Consider the following 25,273-nt stretch of genomic DNA (forward strand, 5'->3'; position numbering starts at 1 on the left):
GGGAGGCCGGGACCCTGCCCTCCTTCCAGCCCGATTTGCATTCAGAAACCAGGACTCCGTGGTCGCGCCTGGGAGGGCAGGAAGTCTGCGCCGACGGGCAATTTAGGAAGAAAAAGCGGAGCAACCTTAGGCTAATCCAGGGGCTGCAGCAAGCGAGCCACGGCGCTGCTCCCTGACCCCGAGAGGGACCGGTCCTGCGTGGGGAGCCCCCACGGTCCCTACCCGGGGCAGGTGCCCGGGGAGCCGCAGCTCCGCGCCCCCCACCCCGACCCCCTGCGGGACTCGCCCCGCTCCCATCCCCGCCCCACTCGCGGGACTCGGCTCCCCACGGAGCCGCCTGCAGCCCCCACACGCGGACACCCCCGAGACACCCCCATCTCCACCGCGATTTCCCCACTCGCGAACGCAGCGACCCCCCTCATTTCCCCAAAGTCCTTCCACCTCCACCGAAGCAGGGGAACGCGGCGGGTCGCGGACACGCGTGGCACCCCCCCCTCACCTCTGCATTTCTCCATGGGGGCTGCGGGACACGGAGCTGCCTCCGCTCCGCTCCGCACTGCTCCCGTCCCTCCGCCGCCGGCTCCGGATCCCGGCCCGGGCCGCCCCCTCCCCGCCCCTCTCCGCCCCGCGGCCGGGGCTCCGCTGTGGGCACGGGCAGCCGGCAACCTGCGACCACCGAGGGCACCGGGAGCCGGGAAGGGCTCGAGGGGCACGGAGCTGCCCCGCCCCGCAGCGCCGCGCCCGGCTCGTCCCGGGGGATTTCCCCACCCGCGGGTTCCGGAGGAGCTTTGCTCGGCAAAGCGCCGCAGGCACGGCGAGAGGGAGCCGGGTCCGAGGGTGATGCGCTGTTTGCGAGGCTGCTGCAGGAATGTGATGCTTCTGTCAATAATGGGAGCGTTAAAAAAAAGATGTGGAGATGTTGGAGATGCTCCAGAGGGGGCCACGAGGATGCTCAGAGGGCTTCTGTGGAGAGGTTGAGGGAGCTGGGGGTCTTCAGCCCGGAGAAGAGAAGGCTCCTGGGGCAACTTACAGCAGCCTTCCAGTACCTAAAAGGGGTTGCAGGAAAGCTGGGGAGGGAATCTTTGTCAGGGAGCGTAGTGGTAGGACAGGGGGTAATGGCTTTAAACTAAAAGAGGATGCCACTGACGGAGGAGGGTGACAGCAAGGCCATGTTGTTCTGAGGTTGGCCTCGTCCCTCAAGGGACTCACAGACTTTGGGGCTTGGGCCTTGCTTAGCACTTTAAGTGTGGGCAGGAAGACAGCGGTGTAGCCCGTGATGGAAACATACCTCTTCTTGCAGAGACCCGTTTCCACTGTAGGGCAGGTGGGTGGGCTCTCCAAACCATACAGCTCCTTGCACCTTTGCTCAGCTCTGCAAGCCTATGTCTGAGGTGCACACACATGTCTGAAGAGCCTGGAGTGCTCAGAGATGTTCATTTCCACTTCAGCTGAGTAAAATGGTGGGGGGGGGAGCATCATTATTTCTGTACAATTGCTGGGCCGTGGAGTCAGCAAGCAGAGAGCAGTGAGTTGGGCAAAGGCCAACAAGAGGCTCACAGAACCCACATTTCCCAGCCTGCCTGGGTCCCTGTGTGCCCCTCCTGCCCCCACCCTCCAAGGCTGTGCTTGCTGGCAATGACATCTCACAGGGCATCTGTGTCAGGTGGAACTGCAAAGCGGCTTTTACTTCGTGGAAACGTCCCCAGTGAGAACAAATTTTGATAAAGGGCTATTGCTGCTCAAGGAAGCTGAAGGTGGAGCACATCCCGTCTCTTGCCAGTACACAACCACCACACAAATGGAGAGGCAAGCCAAGTGCCTGAGCCATCAGATCCAGCAGCCTCTGATGACTGGAGGAAAAACAGGTTAAATAAATACATCCGTCACTAGAAATACTTCTCTTACGGCCCTTTCCAGCAAGTTCTTGGCTGCAGTTTTCAGAATCTAGCAGTGTGGCCCTGATTTTGCAAACTTTTAAAGCTTGTCTGTGCCTCAAAGCAGGTGAGTAGTCATTCTGAACTCAGCAAGCCTAATTAAGGATAATAACAGTTAAACAAGCTAATTAAAGATGATTTGAAACATCAAGACATCAAATACCTGAGATTCCTGTCTTCAGACCCCAGAGGCTTTATATCCCCTGCTTGTCCCTTGCATTCCCCTCCTGGCCGTGATAAGGACACACTGGTGTCTCAGGACTGCTGGCCAGGCCCACGGCAATTGGTGAGGTAGTGACAACAAACATAATGGCAGAGGATATAAGTTTGTCCCCTTTCTCTTGCAGCATAAACTACCTAGAATACTTTGGAACATTTTTTATTTTTTTTTTCCAAACAGGCCGTTGTATTCCAGAGTTTAATAAAACTGGGAAACGTGCAGACCCTGCTTAGTGCAAGGAGCTAATACTCCCAGTGTTGGTGCTGAAATCAGAGTTTGCTGCTTTGCCCAGGCAGAACAAATACTTGTGTGCCGGTTTTCATGGTGGAGCTCCTTGTAGCCAATAAAATAACATCCGTCTACACGTGCATCCATGTATTTCTTGCTTTTTTCCTCCTTATTATTAGTGGCAATTGCAGACATCCATAATAGGCTTCTGCCTCTTTGCAGGGGAGATATTTCATGTGGTAAATGCCATCGCCAGGTGACTTACTGCAGTGCTCTGTGACAAATCCTAGCAACCCACTCAGGAGCATGAGCCTCAACCCAACTTCTTTCCCCACAGGTAACATTTGTGGGTGCTTTACAACAGAGCTCACCTGTCCCCGCTTCCAGGAAAGCACTGCCAGGGCTCAGTCAGTGAAGAAGAGGCCAGAAGCAGCAGGAGACAGACCCATCACTCTCTGGGATACTGTAACTGATGCAAGCAAAGCTACTTGGCAGAAGAGGAGTGAGTACTCAACTGGAGAACAGGACATGAATCCTTTACTTCAGGAGATTTTCAAGCATGCTGACTATGGGTATGCCTTTTGCGGTCTTCTTATTTCCCTGTGAAGCACCTCATGATTCTGGCCATAAAAGAGGTGGCCAAATTCTTCCCCAGCTTCAACTGGCGTAACACTGGTGTTGCTCCACTGACTTCTGCCCAGCCATTTCTGACTTTTTCCAATGAAAGACAAGACAATCAGACCTAACACAAACAAATGATAATAATAATAATAAAAAAAGCTGTTCAGCTGCTCAGCTATACAAAAACGTCATCGCTGATACATCCCAGCAATGTTTTGGATTCCCTCAGACATTAACTGTTTCAAAAGAGCATAGCTGGGAAGAGAGTGGCTGGAGGGAGGGGGGATTTCCCATTAAGGACAGCAGGACCAGATGTCTTTTTGATGAGCTTCTCTTGGCTTCCTATTCTTTGACATTTCCTTTGCAGTCATTGCGTCCAAACTGCTTCTAGAACAAATTAGAGAGAGCTCTAACAGCATGGATGACTTTCGCTCCCCTGATAGATAGAATACCTACCTCTGGCCAAAGTATGAGACATGCTGACTGGACAGTGTTCTTAACTGCCTGGGCATTTATTCATCCTGGAGCCATTCCTTCATCACACTTATTTTCCACTTAAGACCTATGTTTCCCTCCAGAGAAGCCCCTCAGCTTTCCTTTGGCAGTGTTCAATACCAGTAAAAGAACTAAAAAACTTTCTTTTTTCCACTCCAAACTCCATATGGGCATGTTCCCCCCAGCAGACCTCACTGGGTATCAATACGCTGCATTTCAGCATGTAATGCTCACAGCCACCATGGGACATGTCTTTCAGCTTCCTAAGAGTTTCTGATACAGGTTTCTGATATGTAATTAGCCATGGTCCTAGTTTTTGAGGGGATGGGATAGGAAATCAGGGCTTTCAGTGGACCAAATATTACAAATTTCATCCACACATGGATTTTATTGGTAAACCAATATGGAGTAATCTCTCTCCTAAGTTGGTACAAAAAACCTCTGTGGACTATAATGCTGTCAATGGAGGACTCACCTTGACAGAGATGACCTCCTGGCATCTTTCAGCACCACTAAAACTTACCCAGGCGAGAGGAAAAACTGGTTTTATCAAAATATGGGATAACATTAATTTTTACAGCTTGCTATATTTTCATTAGGATCTTTTAAAACCTCTTCATCATCACCACAACCTGTGGTCTGATGTCAACTGTGAGCTCACGGAAGGCTATTCATTCTGGCATTTTCCCAAAAATGAGTGGCTTTTTTTTTTTTTTTCAGTCCGCAGCTTCTCTTTAGGCCTTAACCACTTCCACCAAGCCAAAGTCAATAAGCAGAACACGCTTCAGAGGTCAGCGCTGCTGAAGTGGGAAAGTTAAAAAAAAAAAAAAAAAACAGAACCTGTAGTTTCTACAGAAGAGCACCAACAAACTGCAATTTCTACCAGCCATGGCTAAGTACTACGGAGGAGCCCTCATGCCTGCTAATAATACTAGATCTCAGGGTGTGTCAGACTACCTGACAAAAAGGAAGCAACCACACGGTAGCAGATCTCATCTGTATCACTCGAATCTCCCATTTTTATTTTTATTTTTTGTCCTGTGAAAAGAGACTTTAATTAAGAGTCAAGAAGTCAGCCTCAGTAAATACCAAAAGAGCTCTTTCCCTTTTCCCACGTAGACCAGCAGAATTGAATTTCTTCTGCCTTCCCAGCTATCATTAAGTATTCTGTTTAAATAGGCCAGCTTCATGCCATCCATAATGAAGTTATAGTGTATTGCTCTGTTATGAAGGATGAAGCTGTTGTGTCCTACGGGGAGAAAAATCGCTGTAATCCAACTTTCCTTTTGAAAAGGCCTAATGTATCCACATGAGATCTTCTGGCAGAGACAACTGAGAGAATATAAATAGAAGCTTAAAAGAAGAAGGAGGGGAAGGGGAAAATAACTCCAACAGGGCTGAGTAGCTGAAATTCGCAAGTTTAATAGGAAGATGGATGACTGAAGAGCCTGTTCTATGACACAATTAGGACTTTATGTAGGCCTTTTTCAATTATTTGTAGCTGACAAAATATCGCACAAAGGCTGTTTCACACAGCAGGCCAGGTGCCCAGAAATGTGTGTTTTTTTGGAGGGGGTTGGACTGGGAGAGCCGCCCAGGGGCACAGGCCATGAGGGTCGCCACTGGCGAAGCTGGGAGATGGCGTGCGTCACCCCATGCACAAGTGGCAGGAGCCAGGAGTGTCCCACGGTGCCTGAGGGCCCTGGACACCCAAGCCCTGGTCTGCCTTTCCCCGAGGAGCACAGGGCTGCAGCCACCATCCCCAGGCCCCAGCAACTGCAGGGTGGGAGGTGACCATACAAGTGTGCGTGTCCACCTCAGGCTGCAGCTCTCCTCAAGCAGATGCGCTGAGGAGACATGTGGGTTCTGGTACAGGATGAGGTTTCTGCAAAACGATAGTTCTGGGTCCTGAAGTTATAGCTAGAGATCTTGTCTCAGGGCCTTTCTGTTGCAGGTTCTGTCCTGCAGCTTCTCACTGGCCGCCCACCAAACACTATTTTTGTTTAGTCTTGTGGCATTTCCTTTCTCATCGACAAGTTAGCTACCACAGCTCAACCTTCAAGGGAGGTCACCTGAAATAACCTGAATAGCTTTGCATGCAGCTGCTCCAGTGCTGCAGCTGAAGATGCTGACATCCAGCACAGGAGTGGTGGTGAGATGCAATGGCTTTAGCATCTCCTGGAAGACCTGCAGAAGATCTTACCAAACCTTCATGCTTTAAGTGCCTTTAATTTCTTTTGGTTTACTTCAATCCCTCAGTGAGATCATCTGACCAAGGACATTTCATTTCAGGCTGAAAATGCCCAGAGGGGAATGGACTAGCAACTTTAGCTAAGTTTGGATGAGCTTCCCTGGATGTCCCAATGAGGTGAAGGCCAAGTGGCAGCCTGGGGCCTGCAGAGGGGTAAATCCAGCTGGGGCAGAGCTCCTTTTCCCTGGTGTCAGCACCAGGGCCACGCTGGCTGCATACTGACCCCAACAGCTTGCTGGTACAACTGAACCTGACTCCACTTTTCCTCATAGGGTCAGTTTTTGAGCTGGTTTATGCATCTGAATGGGTGGCTGCTCAGCCTGCCCCAGCAGTCATGTTGTCACTGGGACTGGTAAAACACAGGGAAGTTCTCCTGTGGTCTTCTGCTGGGATCGCTCTGGGGCCAGAAGGAGCACAAACACAAATGCACTTTTCAAGAAGTGGAACAATTGATCAGCTATGGGAAAAACAAATCTTGAATGCCAAGCATTGGCAGCAAGGTTGGCATGTTGCAGTGGTGTGCTTGGGGCTGCCTGTGTGTATTGGCAGATCTTGTTTATGATCCAGTATTTCTTGATCTCAACAGATGTGCCTGTGCCAATTACCTACTTTTTTCTTTTTTTTTTCTCTCTCTCTCTCTTTTTTTTTTTTCCACAAAACTAGCCAGTAAGAGCATTACTTTTTTTTTTTTTCTTTTTTTTTTTCTTTTTTTTTTCTTTTTTTTTTTTTTTTCTTTCCCAGCTGTGTGAGGAGGTAGGGGGAACAGTGAAAGACACAACATGAAAATAAAACACACACTTCTACATGACTCCAAATATCTGGCCTCCTTCCCCCTTCCTCCCACAGTATCTGTACTCTTAAATGCATCATTACTAAGGGAATTATTAATGTAGTCACATCAATAAATCTTACTTAAAAGTCCTTATATTGAAGTCATCATTCATCTAGCTGGGACTCCTCTGTAAATGATAATTAGGGTAAGAGCTAACTGAGATACCACAGAGTTTGCTCCTGGCAGTCATTTAACATCCAGCATGGTATCAAGGCTGTAAAGTAGGCATTTCTCAGCGGCAGTTCATTCATTGTAAAACTTGTTTTGATTATTAGCTTGTCTCCTGTTTCACAGCAAACACTTCGGTTCACATAAAGACCTCAAAGCATCAATGTCAATGAATTCCTTGAATGGACTCAGCTGCGTTTTGTTTGCTCTGCAGTATGTAGCCACGTCCAGAAGAGCCAGCCAACGTGCAGCACTATTTCAGACAGCCTCACTGGGCTCATTCTGAAAAGAGTTGGTTCTACAAGCAACTCTTCTCTCCAAAACCTGGTGCTATGGGGGCTGGGATATCCGAAACGATGACACATTTCTTAATGATTGCTTAATAACAGAATGTGTAAATGTGCTGCTGGAACCGCAGTGCTAAAGGGAGGGTTATCACCTCTGTCACCAAATCAAGACTGTAATTTCATGACATAACGTGTCCAGTATCCCTCGCAACTCAAAGTATTCTGCTCTAATGTTCTTCATACCCCATTACCCATTTGTGCCCACCCTTTTGTGCCAGTACAACTGTTTTGTGAGGCCACTGCACTCACCAAAGGAGGGAACTGACTCCAATTAAAAAAAAAAAAAAGAAAAGTATGGAATAAGAAGTAAAAAATGTTTTCTTAAGCAGGATCAGTTCCTGAATGTCAGGGAGAGCGACCCCACAAGCAGTCATGCTGACATATCTGATGGCAGGAAGGAGCTGTGAGGCCGTGGGAATACCTTGAGTTGGCTGAGCAGCCCAGTCCTTCGTCTCATGAAACCGCAGCCTGAGGAGGGACGGCTCTGTGCTGCTTTCCTGCTGCCTCATTCGTCCTTTCCCCCAGCCCATGGGCCCCCATCACTACCATGGCTACGTCCAGTCTGGGACGTACATTTTAATCTGCAGTGTGTATACAAAAGAGAACTGGAAGCAGTGGCTGTCTGAGACCCACCTGACCTTTGGACGTACAGCAAGCTTCCTGTTCCAGGGCTGCCGGCTCTTTAATCTCCAAGTCCTTAAAAATACAAGCGAGCCTATGTGAAAAAATGCTTTGTAATGGGAACTCCTGGAACAACTTCCCTCTCTCGCCCTCTCACTGAGCCATAGAAAACAGTAAATATCTCTCCCAGGAGTCCTTTCTTACAATAGAAAAATGGCAGGCCAGATTGAAGTTTCATTTCCCAGCCTCAGACTCCGCAGCGGACAGCACAAAAGCTAGAGGATAAAAAAGCAAGGGGAAAAAAATGCTCTTGTTCATTCAGAGTTGGAGAGATTTTTGGTGGAGAGCGAGCTTCTTGTGACAGCAGAGCAAGCCACACTTGGGAACTGGGTTTCTCTTTTTGCAGGAGGAAGTGGTCTTGGACTATATACTTGACAGCAAATTAGCACTGACATTTGACTTGTTTTGATCTGAGCTATTTACAGTGGTTTTATCTGTGTATTTTTGACATGCTGTGAAGATTCCCATTGCCAGATGCTTTGCGATGGCTGTAGGATGCAGCGCATTCCTCAGCCGTTACTCAGGGGTCATAAACCTCACATTATTTGTGGGGAGGAGGGAAGAGGGAAAAATGGCCTAACAAGTAAAAAAGAAAAAATGAAAAGAAAGAGAGAAACCCAGGACTTAGATTTCATTGGGCTTGTACGTTTAACTGGAGAAAAATTAAGAAATGCAATTAGGGTGGCTGCCACTGTCACGCTGTGGAGCCAGTGACAGGACCAGAGCCTTGTGTACTTGCTCTGTGCACAGGAGACGTTCATGGAGATGAAATTCCCAACTGCTACAGACAGCCAGACTGAAATGGAGCAACTTCTCCCACACCCTGCTGGGTCCAAGGCCCCACTGGGGGCTGCTGCTCAGGACCTGCAGAGCCTGGGCTGGCCAGAGGCATTCTAGGGCTGGAACCAGACAGTAACTCTTGCTCTGTTGCTACAGGGAAGGAGCTGAGACCTGGGAAGTGGACTTTTCATGACTAAATGAGACAATCAAAAGGAAGACTTTCTTTCTTTCTTTCTTTTCTAGGTTCCTGGGGCTGCAGGGCAGCAGGCAGGGAATGGGATCCTGCCCTGCAGAGCAGTGGGGGAAACACCTCCCGGTTGTCAGTTGTGAGACAGGGAACATATTACCTGCAGGGCACAAATCCTGGTGCTGCAGGGGCTGTCTGTAGGCTCAAGGATGCTGTGCAGGACAAAGTTCTTCACTCAGAGGGTGGTGAGGCCCTGGCACAGGATGCCCAGAGAAGCTGTGGCTGCCCCATCCCTGGAAGTGTTCATGCCCAGGCTGGATGGGGCTTTGGGCAACCTGGTGTGGTGGGAGGTGTTCTTGCCCATGGCAGAGGTTGGAGTTAATGATCTTTAAGGCCCCTTTCACAGCCATTCTGTGATTCTGTGACGTGTGCTGTACCATTCCTGCCCTTGAACAGAGAGCTGCAGCTCAGATGATCAATGGCCTGAAGCAGGATCCTTTCACACCCCCTCTGAACTTTTTTTTAGGATTGATCTCCAGTGGCTTTACTTCAAAGAGTAACATACCCCCTCCCCCCCCTTAACATTAAGCCTCAAAGCCGGTCTTAATGAGGCCCCACTACAACTGCAGGAGGCTCGAATTAATTCAGTGACGTTCAGGAGGCCATCTATTTACAGCACAGTGCACGCACAGCACCCTTTCCAGGGGCTACCTACACGCCAAGTCCCTGGACATTTCTTTCTTCTTAGGCAATGATGGGAATTGCTACAGGTCCTGCTGGGGTGCAGTGTGTCCAGCCCTGCTGCTGCTGTGGTCTGCTGGAGACCTGGGCGTTCAGCACGCACAGACAATTTGCAGCCCTATCTCCTAGAACAGCATCTTCTGCACCCAGACCAAGGCTGGGGAGAGTTAAACTCCAGGTAGTTGGACAAACATTCAATTTAAAATAGTAAGACACAGAAATACCCTGTCAGGGATGAAGTTTTTAGCTGAACTCACAAGAACAGAGAAAGGAAATTATTTAGATCATGAAGCCAGTGCAGCAGGATGACCTAGTTGACCTTGCTGATATCTTGGGTCCTTTTAAACCACAAACTAACCGCACAAAATGAAGACTCCTATGTGGTTTGTATAAGCAGATATTTTACTGACAAGAAACCTTTTGTCCTTCCTCAAGTCTGGTGAGAATTCTACTGAAGCCAGGCACTTTTTTCATCTGTCTTGGTCTGGTCAATGTCGTCTCGCCTCTCTCTGCACATCTTGTTCTGTAAGAAGACTTTGATACAACTCTGCAAGGTGAAAAAAAAAGCAACCAAACAAATAAATGAGGCTACATGAACCCAGCGATTAAGAATAAAGCTCCAAACTTTATTCATTGACTTGAGTACAACAGTGATGCAGATTACAGTGGCACAGGAGTGCAGTATGTGCTGTTTGCAGTATGACAGTGGAAACACTAATTGTACAGAACAGCAACCCAGCTCAACTTTTCATTAGGCATACAAGCAGACTTACTGTACAGACAAGACATTGATTCACTTTTACAGAGAGACTCAAGAGCTGTCTCACAGGTGAATGGGAAACACAGGGACACCTCCCCGAAACGCTGGTTTGTAATGTGTGGAGGGAGGAGAAAAGAAAAATAAAATAATAAAAATCCTATTGCCAAAATCTACCGACTTAAAAGGAAAATATACCTTTGAAAAACTAGTTTCAGTTTCCAAAGCTTAAAAAAAATGTCCCCAGCTGTAAGGCCCCCTCTCGCAGGAAGAGCTGTCAGCAATGACCAGGTGGCACTGCTGGGACAGGACAGATCCAGCAGGGACACACAGAGCTGGCTGCTGCGGGCGTGCACAGCAGTCAGACACTTTCCTGGTCCTGCCAGACGAGAAAGAACCCGCTCCCAAGCGTGTGGATGTCAGTGAGAGGCCCCACTGGTGTCAGTGGTTTTTCATCTGGGGGTAGTGCTTTCGTCAGGGTGTCCAGTGGGACCTGTCAGCGCCCAAGGGAGCCAGACTCAGCCTGGTAAGGCACCGCTGGGATTCGCGCAGCTGCTTCTGCAAGCCTTTAATACCTCATCTCCTAATGCCTAGGAGCAAGGTCCTGTGGCCTCAGCTTTGCAAGTCCTAGGAGCAACACCCGTATTAACTGTAGTGATTTCTGGCCAAGCAGATAGCTGCTTGCCTTCAGTCATCTCTTTTTGCCTCAAAAGAAAGACCACAGCACACATGAAATTATTACCTCTTCATATGGACAAGCATTTTTTAGGAAATCATTAGCAGAAATCTTTTTCCCTGTTAAAAGCCCTTTGGGCAACAGATAATTTATTTTGCATACAGGCAAACAACATTAATGGCCAATTACACTCCCACTTCCTGCACTGATGCTCACATTAAAATTAATAACACTTACTCCCTCCACGTCAAATGCCAGCATCACACAGCTCCTGCCAGCAGAATTGTCTGACTAAAAGTTCAGTATCTTTTTTTTTAGTGATAGATTTTTTGTCCTGCCCTTTACTAAGCACTAAATAGGTGTGTGGGAGAAATCAAAGGCAACGCTCACCAGCCAGAGCAGTCCTGCAACCTGCAGTAATGAGGGTGTTCCTACACTAGATTAGAAATTTCTACCATCACAGCATGCAGTCACTCTCTCCAGCTCTTCGTTACATAGCAATGGGGTAAAAACATACCACATATTGTCGGGATCACTTCCTCCATATGTCTACCCTGAAGAATATGGACTCCAGAAGACGTGCAGGCAGGGCCAAAATGTTTGGCAAAGACCTGGACCGTGACCTGAATGTGAAAGGGGGCTGCGGGATCAAGCCCTAAGTGTCTCTGCTATGGAAAACTGATTGGCATTTCAGGACAGATCAGTTGATTTTATTGCTTCCTGTACATGCTTTATTCATCATCATTGACTGTTTTTTAGCACCACAGGTAACTTCCAGGATGCAGACCTCCTCCTCTACAAGTAAATTCAGAAGGAAAGCAATGAAATGTGGAGTGGAAGAAAGGCTGATTTCCATTTAGTCTGTATCTACAAGGCTATGGCCCAAATGGGCCAGGATCTCCTAACTACTGCTAAGTCAGGAACAGCCAAAAGAAGTCACTCCACTCTGAGTTTGGAGGATGTTCTTATATTCTTACTGTTCTGGGGATCCATTTTTTCCATCACTTGTTGAAATAGCTTCAGAATGTTAACTTCAGCATAGATGCTCATAAACTACAGCTGCTCCAAACTTGATTTCCCCAAAGTTCGAAAGAGGTAGCACAAGCTGGCATGCATTTTCTTATAAATTTGCTAAATATCACACTTGCAAACCCTGGAGAAAGCAAGTTTATGCCAGCTGTCCTCCTTCCCAGAACTTAACACTTCTCCATCCGTTGACATTACCTGACATAGCAGAAACACCCCAGGAGGAGCAATGACTTACAGGAAGGGACTTCACTTCAAAATTTGTCTAACTTCAGAGTAACACTTTCACAAAAGAAGACCCCTAGCAACCTCCCCTGAAGAGCAGGGTGTCTGAACCATATGGCTGAGAAAGGATTTCCAGATTGCAACAGGGGAAGGGCAGGGAGCACTGCAGTGCTGGCCCCACAGAGACTTGGGACCATTCAGCTTGGTAAGACGAGATGACCACTTTCTTGACTTTTATTTCTATGAAAGCATTACTGGAACCACTGAGCTATCTTGTCCCACATGCAGCGGTAAGAAACTTACTGTTTTCCTAGTCTAACCTTTCACAGCACACTGCAGCTATGTGCACAAACCATACTGAATGAAAGGCTACTAATCAAACTGGAAAAAAAAAAAAAAAGAGTATGTTTCTGAGACTCACACCACTAAAACCTGTGTTAAATGACACCAGCATGAAATGGTAACAAACAATTCAAAAAAAAAAAAAAAAAAGCATGAAATTCTGAGAGCAAGCTTCACAAGAACTTACTCTTTCAGCTGTACAGAAAGTTTGTCAAGTTTGGGATAGGACACTGGCAGAGTTGAGATGCTACACTCAGCTTCCAAACTGAGGCTACAATAGATCAATCACTTCACTGAGAAAGAGCGGACAGTTTAGTAATTTCCAAACCTATTTTTCAAGTTGGCTTCATTTTACTACCTTCAGGGAAGATATTTATCATATTTATTTCACCACACTTATTTCCACTTCTGACTGTCAGCAGGCTGGAGCTTACACCAAGTGAAGGCGAGGGCATCCAGGGTACGGGCAGCTGTTTCCACTGTACTGCAGAGCAGCTCTCCTCTTGGTCATGATGGAAATTATCAGACTGGGACCTGAAGAAGCCACAAAACCCAGCAGGCCAAATCTCTGGATTCCCCATTATTCTGCTGCACAAGGTTTTACTCTTCCATCTAAGCACTGCCAGGAATGGGCACTGCAAATGTTCACATACGCTTGAGAATGCCTTTTAGATGATACCACACGTGGCCAACCTTGCACTTCCACAAAGTGGGACAGTGACCTTGTGTTCTGCACACTTGCTTGATCTCAGAAGCAGGTACCCAGGAGCCCTTCAGATACAAGCACATATGCAGGTGACATCCTTCTTAATTACTGCTGTCTTTTCAACACAATGCAGAGTTTGGAAATTCCAGGTTAACTCCTCACAGAGCATCTCAACTCCATAAGGGCAGCTTGTGCTACATGTGCCTGTGTTTTTGACAACCTGCACGTGTCTATGATCCCATTCTGCACACCTGTATGGCTGTTTTGCAATTCCACCCCACGTGCCTGTTTTGACAGGTCTTTGCTCTTACATCATTCTTAAAGCAGAAAGGGGAAAAAAATGAGACAAAAGCAGTCAGGTTTCAGTCCTCTTGGCAGTGACATTGTTGACAGCGCTGAGTTTGATGGGGCTTCATCAGAAGCTCAAATGCTTTGCACGAGACAGAAGAATTTGAGCGTGTACTTAAGGCATATTCTTATACACACTTAAGTATTTACTGAATAATTTAGAGTCTTATTAAAAAGCTTTGACTCTCTGTTACATTACAATATTCAAATTTATTGGCCACAAGGGACTATTGAGAGGGGAATTACAAAGAACTGCCCAACAGCACAGAGCTGCCCAACAAACAATATGCTACTGGATCGATACTAGGAAAATGATTCACTGCTTACACAGAAAACTCTCCCTGGAGCTGCCTTTCCATTTTTATGAGGTGGGAAGACCAGATGAAAGAAAATATTGCAGTGACAATTGCTAACAGCCCATTGCAGAAACTGCCCACCCATCCCACGGCCGGCTGTGGCCTGCTCTTTGGGGCCATGGGATCTTGGGGTGGTTCTGCTTCTGGATGGGTGGGATATTAAGAGGAATTAACCCTTCACATCCTTAATCAGAAATAAAGCAGTAGTAAGTCCAGTGTAGAGAGCAGTGAACTGACTGACTATGCTGAACACTAGAACAGGCCCAAAAATCCAGTTAGAAATTAATTGTGTCTGCTGCATCTGAGCTGGCTTCTCCTCATTCCTTCCCAAGGTGCAATTGCAGATTTAAATTCTCAGTTGATGAGGCAGACACAAATTATCTTGTCATTCTCAAAGGCTGAGGAAGTGGTTTTTTTGTTTTTGTTTTGTTTTGTTGTTTTTTTTTTTTGAGGGGAGGGAGAAGAGAGAATAGAAGACAAGACAACCTGGTGTAACCACCTCTGAACTGACCAGGTAGTATATTTACATACCTTGTGAGCAGTTCAATAGTAATGTAAAGATGGGGACAGAAAAATGCAGACTGGCAGCTCACGTCCCTGAGAGCAGACTTCACACCAAAAAGGTTTGTTGTCAAGGTGACTTGGGCTAAAAGACTCATAATGCCTGCTGCATCTGAGCAGCAGCATCAGGGCATCAAAACAAATTGTGGAGAATTTAATACTTTAAATAATTAAAACCCAAATGTTCATCTCGGAGTTAAGCCACACCTTCACAGACATCATACACTGAATCTCTGAGACTAGTGTTCACGAAACGAGTGACTGTGAGACACTGCTGTCCTTTCACTGCATGGCTATGGTTTCAGCTGCCACTCAGAAATGCATCTCAACCTGCCAGTGCCCTCCCTGGCATTCCTATTTGCTTCCCAGCGTTCTTCTAAAACCATTTCAGATGCTTGTTCTGAAAAATGAAGTAAAACATGTTGAACTGAGCCTTGCTGCAATCTCAGTGAGGTCCAGAGAGCTACCTTGCAGCTAACTGCATGTCATGGTATTCACCAAGGGCTTGTGTTCATATGGGACTACGAGGCCAGCTCTGCACAGGAGCACGTCCTCCAGCTTGTCCCTTGGGCTCACCCTTCCCTTAGCCCTAGAGCATGGAGCAGGTGCTGACCCCTTGCATCTGCCTCTCAATCACTGAGTCTTCAGCTCAGGTTGGATCAAAGGAACCACGGTGATCTGCTATAACAGGACTTCCTAAACCAGCACAGAAGAGGCAGGGTTTGGGCTGTCCCGCACGTTTCATGGTGAAATGCCGTGTGGTGAGACACAGAAGTCAGCACAGTGATATCGAATCTCACAACTATGTGGGACTGTTTCCCCTTCCTGACTTCCAGACTTTTAACACCAATGTCTCATAACAGAAAATACAAAGGTTCTGATGTCTCCAGTGCCAAAAGTTTCTGCATTAGAAATGAAACCTTGATATTCTTTGACAGACACAGAACCTGAACGTCCCTCTCCGATACCAGGAGATGGGCTCATTAGTGCAGTATGCATTGGCAGTTAAGCACCGAGGAAGAAAAAAGCTGACCTTGCAGCCACAATGCATGTATTCAATTACTTTGGTGCTCATGTCCATCTCTTAAGGACCTGCCCAGAAGCAGTTAAGGTATATATAGGCAGTTTTGTTATTTTTATTTTTTTTTCCAAGCTGCAGCATAGTGGAAGAAGACTGAAAGCAAGAGGAGTTCAATGCAGCTCAGAAACCATCTTGCATGATTTCTCTGTCTCCACAAACCAAGTCAGGCACAAAGGGAAATAAATATAACCAAGGCTGGAGCTCTGAAGCTTCAAGAGGAAAAAAAAAAAAAAAAAAAAGTCTGTGCCCTCTTTTCCAAGCACAAGTGAAAAACTACACTAACTAAAAAGAGAGTGCTTGGCCCCATGCACTGTGCCATATTGACAACAGCAACTGCAATTTAATCAAAAAGCCTCTATTGGCAGAGCATGGTACCACCTTGGTGGTACCTTTTAGTTCATGAACATTCCTCCCCCAAGAGGGATGAAACTGTGTTGGCTTGCAGAGAACCGTCTTCCCTGCTTATGTAAAATCCTACAGCTCCACAGCAATCTGAGGGGCTGTACTAGTAATGACTAGCAGGGAGTCTGTCCTGAAATCTCTGGGTGTGAACCAGGGCACACTTAAAAAAAGCATTTTCTCACTCTATCACTCCCACCCTCATCCACCCATCTCCTGGATTAAATTACAAGAAAACTGACTCTTCTCCATCATTCCCATTACTTGAGTGATCTTAAATTATTTGACTGGTTAAGCTCCAGCCTTATTAATTCAAGCAGAAAGTGTGGAAGAGGGAAGACTGGCAACAGACACAGCAATTCACTTCCTATATATCCTACCAAATATATACAGGTACAAGGAGCCCGCTTTCCAAGAATTCAACTGGGATGCACTGCAAAGGAGCAGAGCGCCCACCTTTGCAGACTGTATCACACAAAGATGTCATTTCAAAAGACTGCCAACTAAGAAACAGTTGTGTGAAAGACAACGTGACCATATGGGCGTGTTACAAAGGGCTTCTCCTTCACTACAGAGTATCTATCTATCTTTCTCTCCATATATATACACATATATACACATACATACACACAGATGGATAGATATAAATACATGTGCGCACACACGCAAACACACTTACATATATATATATTTTTATATATATATATATATATATTTCTTTTCCAGTTCTTGGAGTGGTTACAACTACTTTAGTCTACAAGGCGTCCTAAGGGCACTTCCTGGCTCTAGCAATAAAGTCCATCATGTTATGGAGAGAAGTAAAGGGAGTATCACTGAGGGAGAAGAACAGTTTCCTATCTTGTATGAGATCATGTAAAAGGTCAACACCTCTGAAAATCATCTTTGTTGTTTCTGAGCTCAGATATTTCCTTCCCTATGTTCCAGGAGGGCAAATGTTCGTCTTCAATTGCTGTGTGCAGAGGTGCCACTATGCGATTTTCCTTTTTTGGTGGGTAGGTAGTTGCTGCCAAATAGTTTGGACTGTATGATACAATATCCTATGTACCATTTTTAAGTTGGTTTCTTTAAAGGGAGATTAAAAGAGTTTTGCTTTTTTCTTCATGTCGTTGCGTCTCCAGAGAGGTAACTTGTCAAACTCCTGTATCGTCATGCCAAATATTTCTTGAAAAACTTCAGGTGCTAAGTGACGCTTTAAAAAAAAAAAAAAAAAAAAAAAAAAAAAAAGAGAGAACAGGCAATGGTCAGTCAGTCAAAGCCAAAGTGATGCAATAGGAGATAGGAGTGCCTTAAGGATTTCATGTCACTCTAAGAGCCACTGCAGCATCTAGTGATTGAAGTTTGATGGACTAACAATCCCTTGCCAATGTCCAAGTCCTTATGAACGTGCATTCTCAATGCACCAATAAAATTTTGACATTTATTACCTCTTAGAAGTCTACAAAGGAGATCAGGCCAACTATTTCAGTTGCTGAATAAGCAAGACAGGAAAAGATTTTGTCTGCAGTCATACACCAAGTAGTGACAGATCTTAGAACAGAAAAAAGTTCTTGCATGCCCTTGTTGTGGGCTTTAGGTAGTCATCCCCACCCACACGCTGAAGTTTAAACAGACACTGAGTTTCAGGAGAGCTTTGCAGAAGGGCTGCGGGTTGGACATGCAAGTTTTGAAAAGCAAGAAGCCAGCCTAACCATCCACCACATTTCTCTGCAGCAAATGAAACATATTTTAGTGCTGTCCTGTGCATTAGTTACTTCTCTTGTTCAGCTGCTCTAGAGTGCACTAGACAGGGAAAATCCCTCCCTGCAGCGCTAATGTAATGTCACCTTGAATTTTGATTAGCGATCACATTATGTACTTGTCTAAAAATGTACATAAACAGGCACATACATGAATTTTTGTGGCTGCTTTCATTCATCCCCACAAGATTAATTAACTACAAGTTACTTAAACATCGCCAGGCAAGGAATTCCACTGAACTACTTAAGTCTTACTAATCCACAAACTGGTTGACCACTTCTATTTGTTAGTAGAGGTTTAAATCCTCACATTTTTGCATGTTGGCCAGTCTAACTCTCAGGACTTACTGATGAATTGGAGCAAGTCAGACTTTGGATCCTCAAGGATGGCTGGTATTGACTCTTAGCTAGGAAGTGATCCAAGCCTACACAAAGCATTGCTCCATTCCAGCGTGGGTTCTGTGACTACAAAATGCGTAACCAATTTTGGCCTTTTTACCAATTTGAAAGTATGAAAACAATTGCTTGAAAAAATAAGGTGGTTGTGAACAGCTCTGTCCAGGAACAAGGAGACACAGGCATTGCTGGTCAGAGACGTGGGACTCCTGTTGCATCCTCCCTGTCCGACTCCTTCTTCTCTGCTTAGTGCTGAGAAACCTTTCTAGTCTAACAAGGACCCACACATCAGTGTTAGAGCTTTCAAGTGTGCAACAATAAACAACTTCAGCAGGAAAGAGCATTTAGGAACTTGCTTCTCTTACCTCCAGCCTGGTTCTGTCTACATCTTTTAGTATTTTATTTCGCCCTCTGTTGGTCACCATGAGCATTTCATATGGAAAAATCTGTTAACAACGTATAAAAGGGGGAAAAAGAGATGTATTTACATTCAAAAACAGAAAGAACACAACGTGTCTTATTGTCATAACCACACAAACATTTGTTTTCTTTTTCAACGGAAATTTCAGCATTTCATTTTTAAAGATGCATGAAAGGCCAGTCAGGATAGAGCAAGAACTTGTTTAATATCAACATCAAATTGCCTCCTACTATAGAGGCAATCTGTACTTGTCCACACCAATGATTTTTATGGTGCATCAGCTCAGCTGGCTTTCATAACACAAAATCCTCTCTAGTCAATATACTTTCTCATCTAGCAACATAGAATTTTTAGAGTTTATTAAGGTAAGTATATTTGGCACTCCTTGGTCTGGCTGATGGTTACCAAAGTGTGGACAGCTCTAAGGAAACAGACAGAGGTCTTTTAAAAGATGAACCACATGAGAGCACATCTGAAAAAGCAGCACTCTGAATAAGCAAGACATTCATTAGTGGGGGCCATTGCAATCAACAAAATTTATCATGATTTTCTTTGCCTATTTGGATAGTTAAAGAATTGAACAGTGCCCTCTGTGCTTGCTGTCTGTGCCACACATGCATGGATTAAAGGAGATGCTTTTATAGACATACTTATCTAACACACCTTCATCTCCTTCAGAAGAGTGTGTCCAGCACATCTCCCATTACATTTCTCCTGATTTCCCTTTGCATTGCAAAGAATATCCAGAACTCACACACAGCAGTTGCTGCCCAGTAATTCCTGAATGCATGGATTATTCATTTTTTCTTTTACATGTGTAGGTTCTTTGTTTAAAGTAAAAATGTTTACTGTCAGCGGGTCTCAAATCAGTTTGACCCAGCAGAAACTACATTCCTTAGAAAGGATTTCAGAAAACCATGTGCCTTAAAATCAGTTTCTGGAATCATTTCATTTCAGTTTTTCATGTACCCTTCCACGTACATTTGGAATGACATTGGAGAGCTCATGTTCTGCCTGACAGAGCCTCCCTATGGCCCTTTTCATTGTGTAAGGATTTCATTGCTGTAAGGATAACAGCATTCCCAATGAGGTCCTCACCCAATCCCCACTGAAACCAGTGAAGTTCTTCCACATACTTAGTGGGAATTGGCTTTTACTGCTATTTTTACTGCTGGTCTTGTTCGACTGATTCAGACACATGCTCCCTGAGTGAAACCACCAAAACTCTCTTAGGAGAAGCAGCTGTGCTATCATTAAACACCATTAATTCAATTATTTTAACAGAAGAAATTCAACCAAATCAGCTTTTGTGCAGTACTAAGCAATTAAGTTCATTCCATTGTAAACAATTATCCCAATGAACTTTGCAGAAATATAATAAATAAGATTCAGGCATTGATGAACACACCACTGAGTTTATTGTAAGTAATAATAATTTAAGTAAAGTGTGCTTACATACCAATTGTAAGATACGACTCTTATGAGATTCTGACGTTGTCACAAATGTACAATTAGACTATACTTTGAATTACATTGCTTATGTTTGATACTGGAAATGATTACCAGATACACCACGATAGGAAACTAAAACATAACTCTTCTAAATGTTTAAACAGACAGAATTTAAGTCAAGGTCTAAGGTCGTAAGTACATTTTATATTTAGGAATTCACAACAAGGTATGTTTCAATCCAGGGTGTCAGGATGCACAAATTCTGTCCTTTCCAGTGAATCACTTGGTAAGATTTGGTCTTTCTAAAGTTTACTGATTTTTACTTCCCAGGAGTTTCATGCTGACTTTGAGTTGGCTTTTTTTTTTTTTTTTTTACCCGATCAAGCTTAAATTAGCATTGAATCATTGACATGAATACAATTGCTATCAATTAGCTCCAGGTCTGGCATAATCTTTTCGAATGTCAACAGAAAGTGACCAATTATCTCACAAAAATTCCCACAAATTTTATCGCTAGTAATATGACAGAATTTGTTACCCAAAACAACTTTCCAAATAATTGGGTGCATCAAGAGAAGTGGTGCCTGTAAGAATTGCTATTGCACTGAAAGAGAAATTATTTGGAATAAAAAGCAGTATCTCAGAAGTCGGGGATGTCCCCAGGGTCTTATTTATATAATATATAAAAACACTCGTTAATGTACATTGCACTAGGGTCTCAGCTTATAAAGCTAAAGTTATTGCCTTGTACAATTTGTCTGGAGGTCACTTGGAAGCACAAGTAGTAATCTGGTTTGCAAAAAGAGTTCCTCACTTAACTGCATAAATGCTGATCCCTGTAACTTTGGCAAAATCATGATTTCTCAGAAGGTTCACCAGCAACAGAGAAAGTTGCAAGACTTAAAATACAGCCCTGGTTGAAGCCTCTCCATTGTTTATGTTCATTTTTGATTCAGACATCTCTAGACATAGCAGCAAAAGCACTTTAATTTATAACTTAACTCACATTCAGTTGATGTTGCCTTTTTTCCCAACAAATAATAAATTTATTATATAGGGAATTCAACGCTATTCAAGGTGTCAGGCTAATGGTGCTGACAGCTAAAGATAGATCCCAAAAGACACATAAATATCTAGCTTCCAATTCCAAACTGAGATCCATGTCTTTTATTAAACCAAGGCAGCCTCAACCACATGTGAGCCACAGTACTGTGTCACTTTTCAAACTTAACAGATCTGAGACTTTGCAGTCAAGTTTGGCTACTATTTTGGCTACTGACAGCTTGACAGTGAACTAGCTTTTGAGCACTTTCAGTAGCTTCATTTTGTTTCTGGAAAAGCCTCCTTTATCCAAAAAGGGCACTTTGGCTGCCCTCAGCCTGAGTACTAACACCTAAAACAGGCAAAGTCCAGAACAAAGGGAGAGGTTTAGCACATAAGGAGAAAGGACTGAGGTGAGGCAAAGAAAAACAAGAGGACTAAGACATTTCCCATATTTTATCTGCATTTCACAGTCAAATCTTCATTGCCCTGAAGGAAAGTGAATAACATCTGCACTTGCCTTTGGCTCCAACATGTTAGGCATAGATACTCCTCTGTCCATTCTCATTCCAGGGACATGACCATCCGGAAGGGACTGCATCAGATACAGGTATACATCAGACACGTAGGTTACACACACAGAGGGTAAAGGCACTCAAGCAGTGGTGAAAACAAAGGTGAATTTGCGCTGAGACTTCCTTTAAGTCTTAATGCTGAATCTTACCACACAGGACATTGCTACAGCTACCATTTATCACTCTTCTGAGGCATCCTTCCACCCTCTCTGCCACTACATTTTCTGTCACTAAGGCTGGCGATAGCTGCCCACTGAGACTAAATACAGCCCAGCCCAGGTGGACCTGGGATCTCTGAAAGAACAGTAGGCCCTTCCCAGCCCCAATGATCAGTTAAGGCTCTTTGGAACAAATACGCAGGAGCATTAATTTAGATCCCACCCAACAGCACGTATAAGCACTCTTACACTTCTGGACTGTCCTTTCTGTCATTTACTGTATCAGCCAAGGTATTTTTTTGTCTCTACAATGGGAAATTTTGACTATGAACACAAGTGGGGATAGGGTTCTGGTAAAAGGGTGCTATCTTGACACAGGTACTGTTCCTAATAAAATTACATTTTGAGCATAATACACAGAGAACTCTCTTCTCTTCCCATAATCTTATTTTCTTTCTAATCATTGTGGTTTTGATACAGTAGTAAAAATATATATCCAAACAATTAAACCCCTTCTTAAATTGTCACTTCATATTGTGATTGTGCTGAGGAGCCAGCCAGACAAACTTCTGGAAAAAAATCCTGCAGATAGTATTTGGGGTAAAAGGGCTGATTCCTGCAAGTACATATCTTATTAGTTCATCTGTGACAGCAGCACTGTAGAAAGCTATTGATCAGACATCTTGTCTGGAGAGTAAATTTCAGGGAAAAAATAAGGATTTCAAGGCTCTTAGTACGGAAGAAAATTGCCTCCAGAAGAGAATTTCTGTCTCTGGGGCTGATACTAGAGAGGCTGGAAATAAATCTGCCCTCAGCCATCCAAAGAGAGCTACTGCAGATAACTTGTACTTCAACAGACAATGGGTTTAACAGAACAAGTCACAGAACTGGTCAGAGCCTTCTTAACCCAGTTCTGGGAAGGTACAAGGAGGAACCTGAGGTTGTGCCTGTTTTTTATTGATAAGAGTCTACATTGGTGATTATGCTTAAACATGCAGGTAAATCAAAGCTAATGTCTTAAGAACCCCTTTCCTGTAGCAGAAATTCAGACTTCAACAAGAAAGTAGATGCTTTTAATTCCGTTGTCAGTTGATTGACGAGAATCCATACTCTACCTGGAAATCTGAAAAGCAAGAGAGAAATTTCATCTGCTGTAGAGTGTGGAAGAGGAGGAATCAGTCACAATTTACCAGATAATCCTAATGTCTTGTGATCTGCCTGATCTTTTCAAAATCCCACCTGATGCAGGAAACCTCCCTACTTTTAGTCTTAGTTTGTGAAGAATAAAACACTCCAAACACTGCAGACCATTTCAAGTGGGATCCTCAGTCAGTAAAATCAAGTCACTTTGGAAATATTGAGACACACAGAACTATAATCAGGTTCTCACCCCCAAGCTCAAACTGTTTCAAAACATTAAGTCTCATAAAGTTCCATAACTTTCATAAATACAACATCTATCTTAAAGTCACAACGAATATCATGAGCAACAACTGGGATTAGAAGCTATTATCCTCCTTACTTCAGTGCAGCACATTGACTGTGCAGTGGATGACAATTTTCAGAAGAAGAGAACATGGTAGCAGAACTCAGTATAAATTCCAATTAATTACAGATTACCTGCTTTCCATGTATACCAGTGCTAAAGCAGTCTCTTGGCATAAACAGGGGGCAGATCTACATAGCAGATTTAGCAAAATAAACCCCAAACTTTTAACTCTGACTCTACAAGTACATGTTAACTGTCAAGTTTACCAGAGAAATGTATGCAGCGAATACAATGCTACCACATCCACAACATAAAATAGCAGAAATGATCATAGATCATAATACATTCCCTGTAATGAAGTGGCATGTAAAAAGGCCCCTTAGTCTTACCTCTAACACCACCACTCACATCCCCGTAACTGTTGTACTGACCAAAATCTGTAGACACCGGCTGTAACAGGAAAAGAGGGACATGCACATAAATTCCCAGTTCGTGACCTCATAAGTGGGGTGGTATATGAGGAGTAACAAATTGCTTAAAACCTATTGTTCCTCAATTTTCATAAGCTTTCTTGCATTTTTAACACTGAAGTTTGTTGAGAGGGAAATTAGGTTTTGAGTTCAGATGTTCTGTAAGAACATCTTTAAGAACACTATAAGAACATCCTATAAGAATGTCTTATAAGATGTTCTTAAGATGCTTCATAAGAAAGCTTGATCAAACTGAAAATCCACTACATTTAATAGGAAAATACCATAGATTATTAAAGCTACCTTTTGCTTCTCAGAATCACCACCTCCTTACCCTGTGAAGTCCATTTTTTCCATAGCCAGGAAGAGAAGAGGTTTTGGAGGCTGAAGCATGGGCTGTCAAAGGAAGAAGAAAAAAATAATTTTACTGAAAAAAAAACATGAAAACTCAAAACCATGAACATTTGAGAAATCCACTAGCAGAAAAAAAAACAAAACACAGAAGCACTGAATGTATACATAACCAGCTGAGATATACTGACTTTAAGAAGGTAGCATCTCAGCCCCAAACTCATCACAACCTTCCATACATTCAGTAAGTTAGACGTAGCATTATCATGTCATGGTGCCAGGCTCAAAATCAAAGCGGTCTCCACTGAGCTGAATGTAATGCTCAAGGATTAGACAAGAGAGTAAAATAAATTTTTAGACCTTAGATGAAATATTGACACGTATCTTTAATAATTTCTTTAGTTAATGCAGACCTTTCAGACAAGATTCTTCATATAAGAATGATTTTTTTTTTAATGTTATTTTTATCACAGAAGGACAGGGGCATGGAACTCGAAGCATTCTTGTTGCCAGCAATAAGCAGCTTTGGGAGAGGTACCATCGACTCCACAAAAGGCAACTAATGACTGCATCGATTATCACTGTGAAGAGAGATGAACACATCTCCAATAAAGTGGTACTCCAACCTGTGCTATCAGTAATAAAAAAATCATAAACTCTGAAATGATCAAATAGACTCTGGACCTGTAAACATAACAAGTATTGAGGGAGAACTACAGGCTTTCTCTCCTAAACCATAAATAGATGCAACGCACGTATACAATAGGGAGCACTAAGAAATCTTAGTTTGCTTGGCAGCAGTTATTTTGTCCCATCTTGGCTTGAAGTCCAGCTGCTGTGCTACAACCACCTGTGGATGAAGAGTGAAATAAAACCCCAAAAGCTCATCTCTGGACATCTGTGGTAGCCACTAATGTATATCAAAGTGTGCAAAAAGGCCAAAAGCTGATGTTTATTTTATTTTTCTTCTCTGCAACACAATACACCCAATCAAATGTCAGCCACTGCTGAAATACCACCTGTGTTTAGAACATGCAGCTCCACTAGTAAACATTGCTGACTTTCTGTCCCTGAGGAGAGACTAAAAGGTGACTGCAACCACCAATTTAAGTAAAATGTGTTATTGTAATTTAATAAGCCACTTATCACCATGTGTGTGAGGTAACAGTTACTGAAGCTCACTCCTTAACTGTTTTAGGAA

The 25,273-nt window shown here is 44.1% G+C and overlaps 2 protein-coding genes across 16 annotated transcripts in view; both read right to left on the reverse strand.

The window, feature by feature from the left end:
- AFAP1L2 (actin filament associated protein 1 like 2) overlaps nt 1–693 on the reverse strand; it is a 62,976-nt gene extending 62,283 nt beyond the window's left edge. Inside the window, exon 1 of the mRNA XM_038180843.2 lies at nt 500–693. Coding sequence (XP_038036771.2) covers nt 500–515 — 16 coding nt within the window. The 5' untranslated portion in view covers nt 516–693. The remainder of the gene's footprint in view (nt 1–499) is intronic.
- A 9,397-nt stretch (nt 694–10,090) lies between these two features.
- The window catches only part of ABLIM1 (actin binding LIM protein 1), a 191,032-nt gene continuing 175,849 nt past the window's right edge, over nt 10,091–25,273 (reverse strand). For 13 of the 15 annotated variants that reach the window (XM_072039808.1, XM_072039806.1, XM_072039807.1 and 10 more), the window contains 3 exons: nt 24,056–24,117; nt 23,641–23,701; nt 21,628–22,885 (listed from right to left, as the gene is read on the reverse strand). In XM_072039808.1, the coding sequence (XP_071895909.1) occupies nt 22,848–22,885; nt 23,641–23,701; nt 24,056–24,117 (161 nt within the window). In that variant the 3' untranslated portion in view covers nt 21,628–22,847. Of the gene's footprint in view, nt 17,173–18,480; nt 18,562–21,549; nt 22,886–23,640; nt 23,702–24,055; nt 24,118–25,273 lie in introns of those variants that run through there. The other 2 variants (XM_038180873.2, XM_072039814.1) reach the window with 2 other exon arrangements.

This window comes from Anas platyrhynchos, chromosome 6, assembly GCF_047663525.1.
Source record: "Anas platyrhynchos isolate ZD024472 breed Pekin duck chromosome 6, IASCAAS_PekinDuck_T2T, whole genome shotgun sequence".
NCBI classification, from domain to species: domain Eukaryota; kingdom Metazoa; phylum Chordata; class Aves; order Anseriformes; family Anatidae; genus Anas; species Anas platyrhynchos.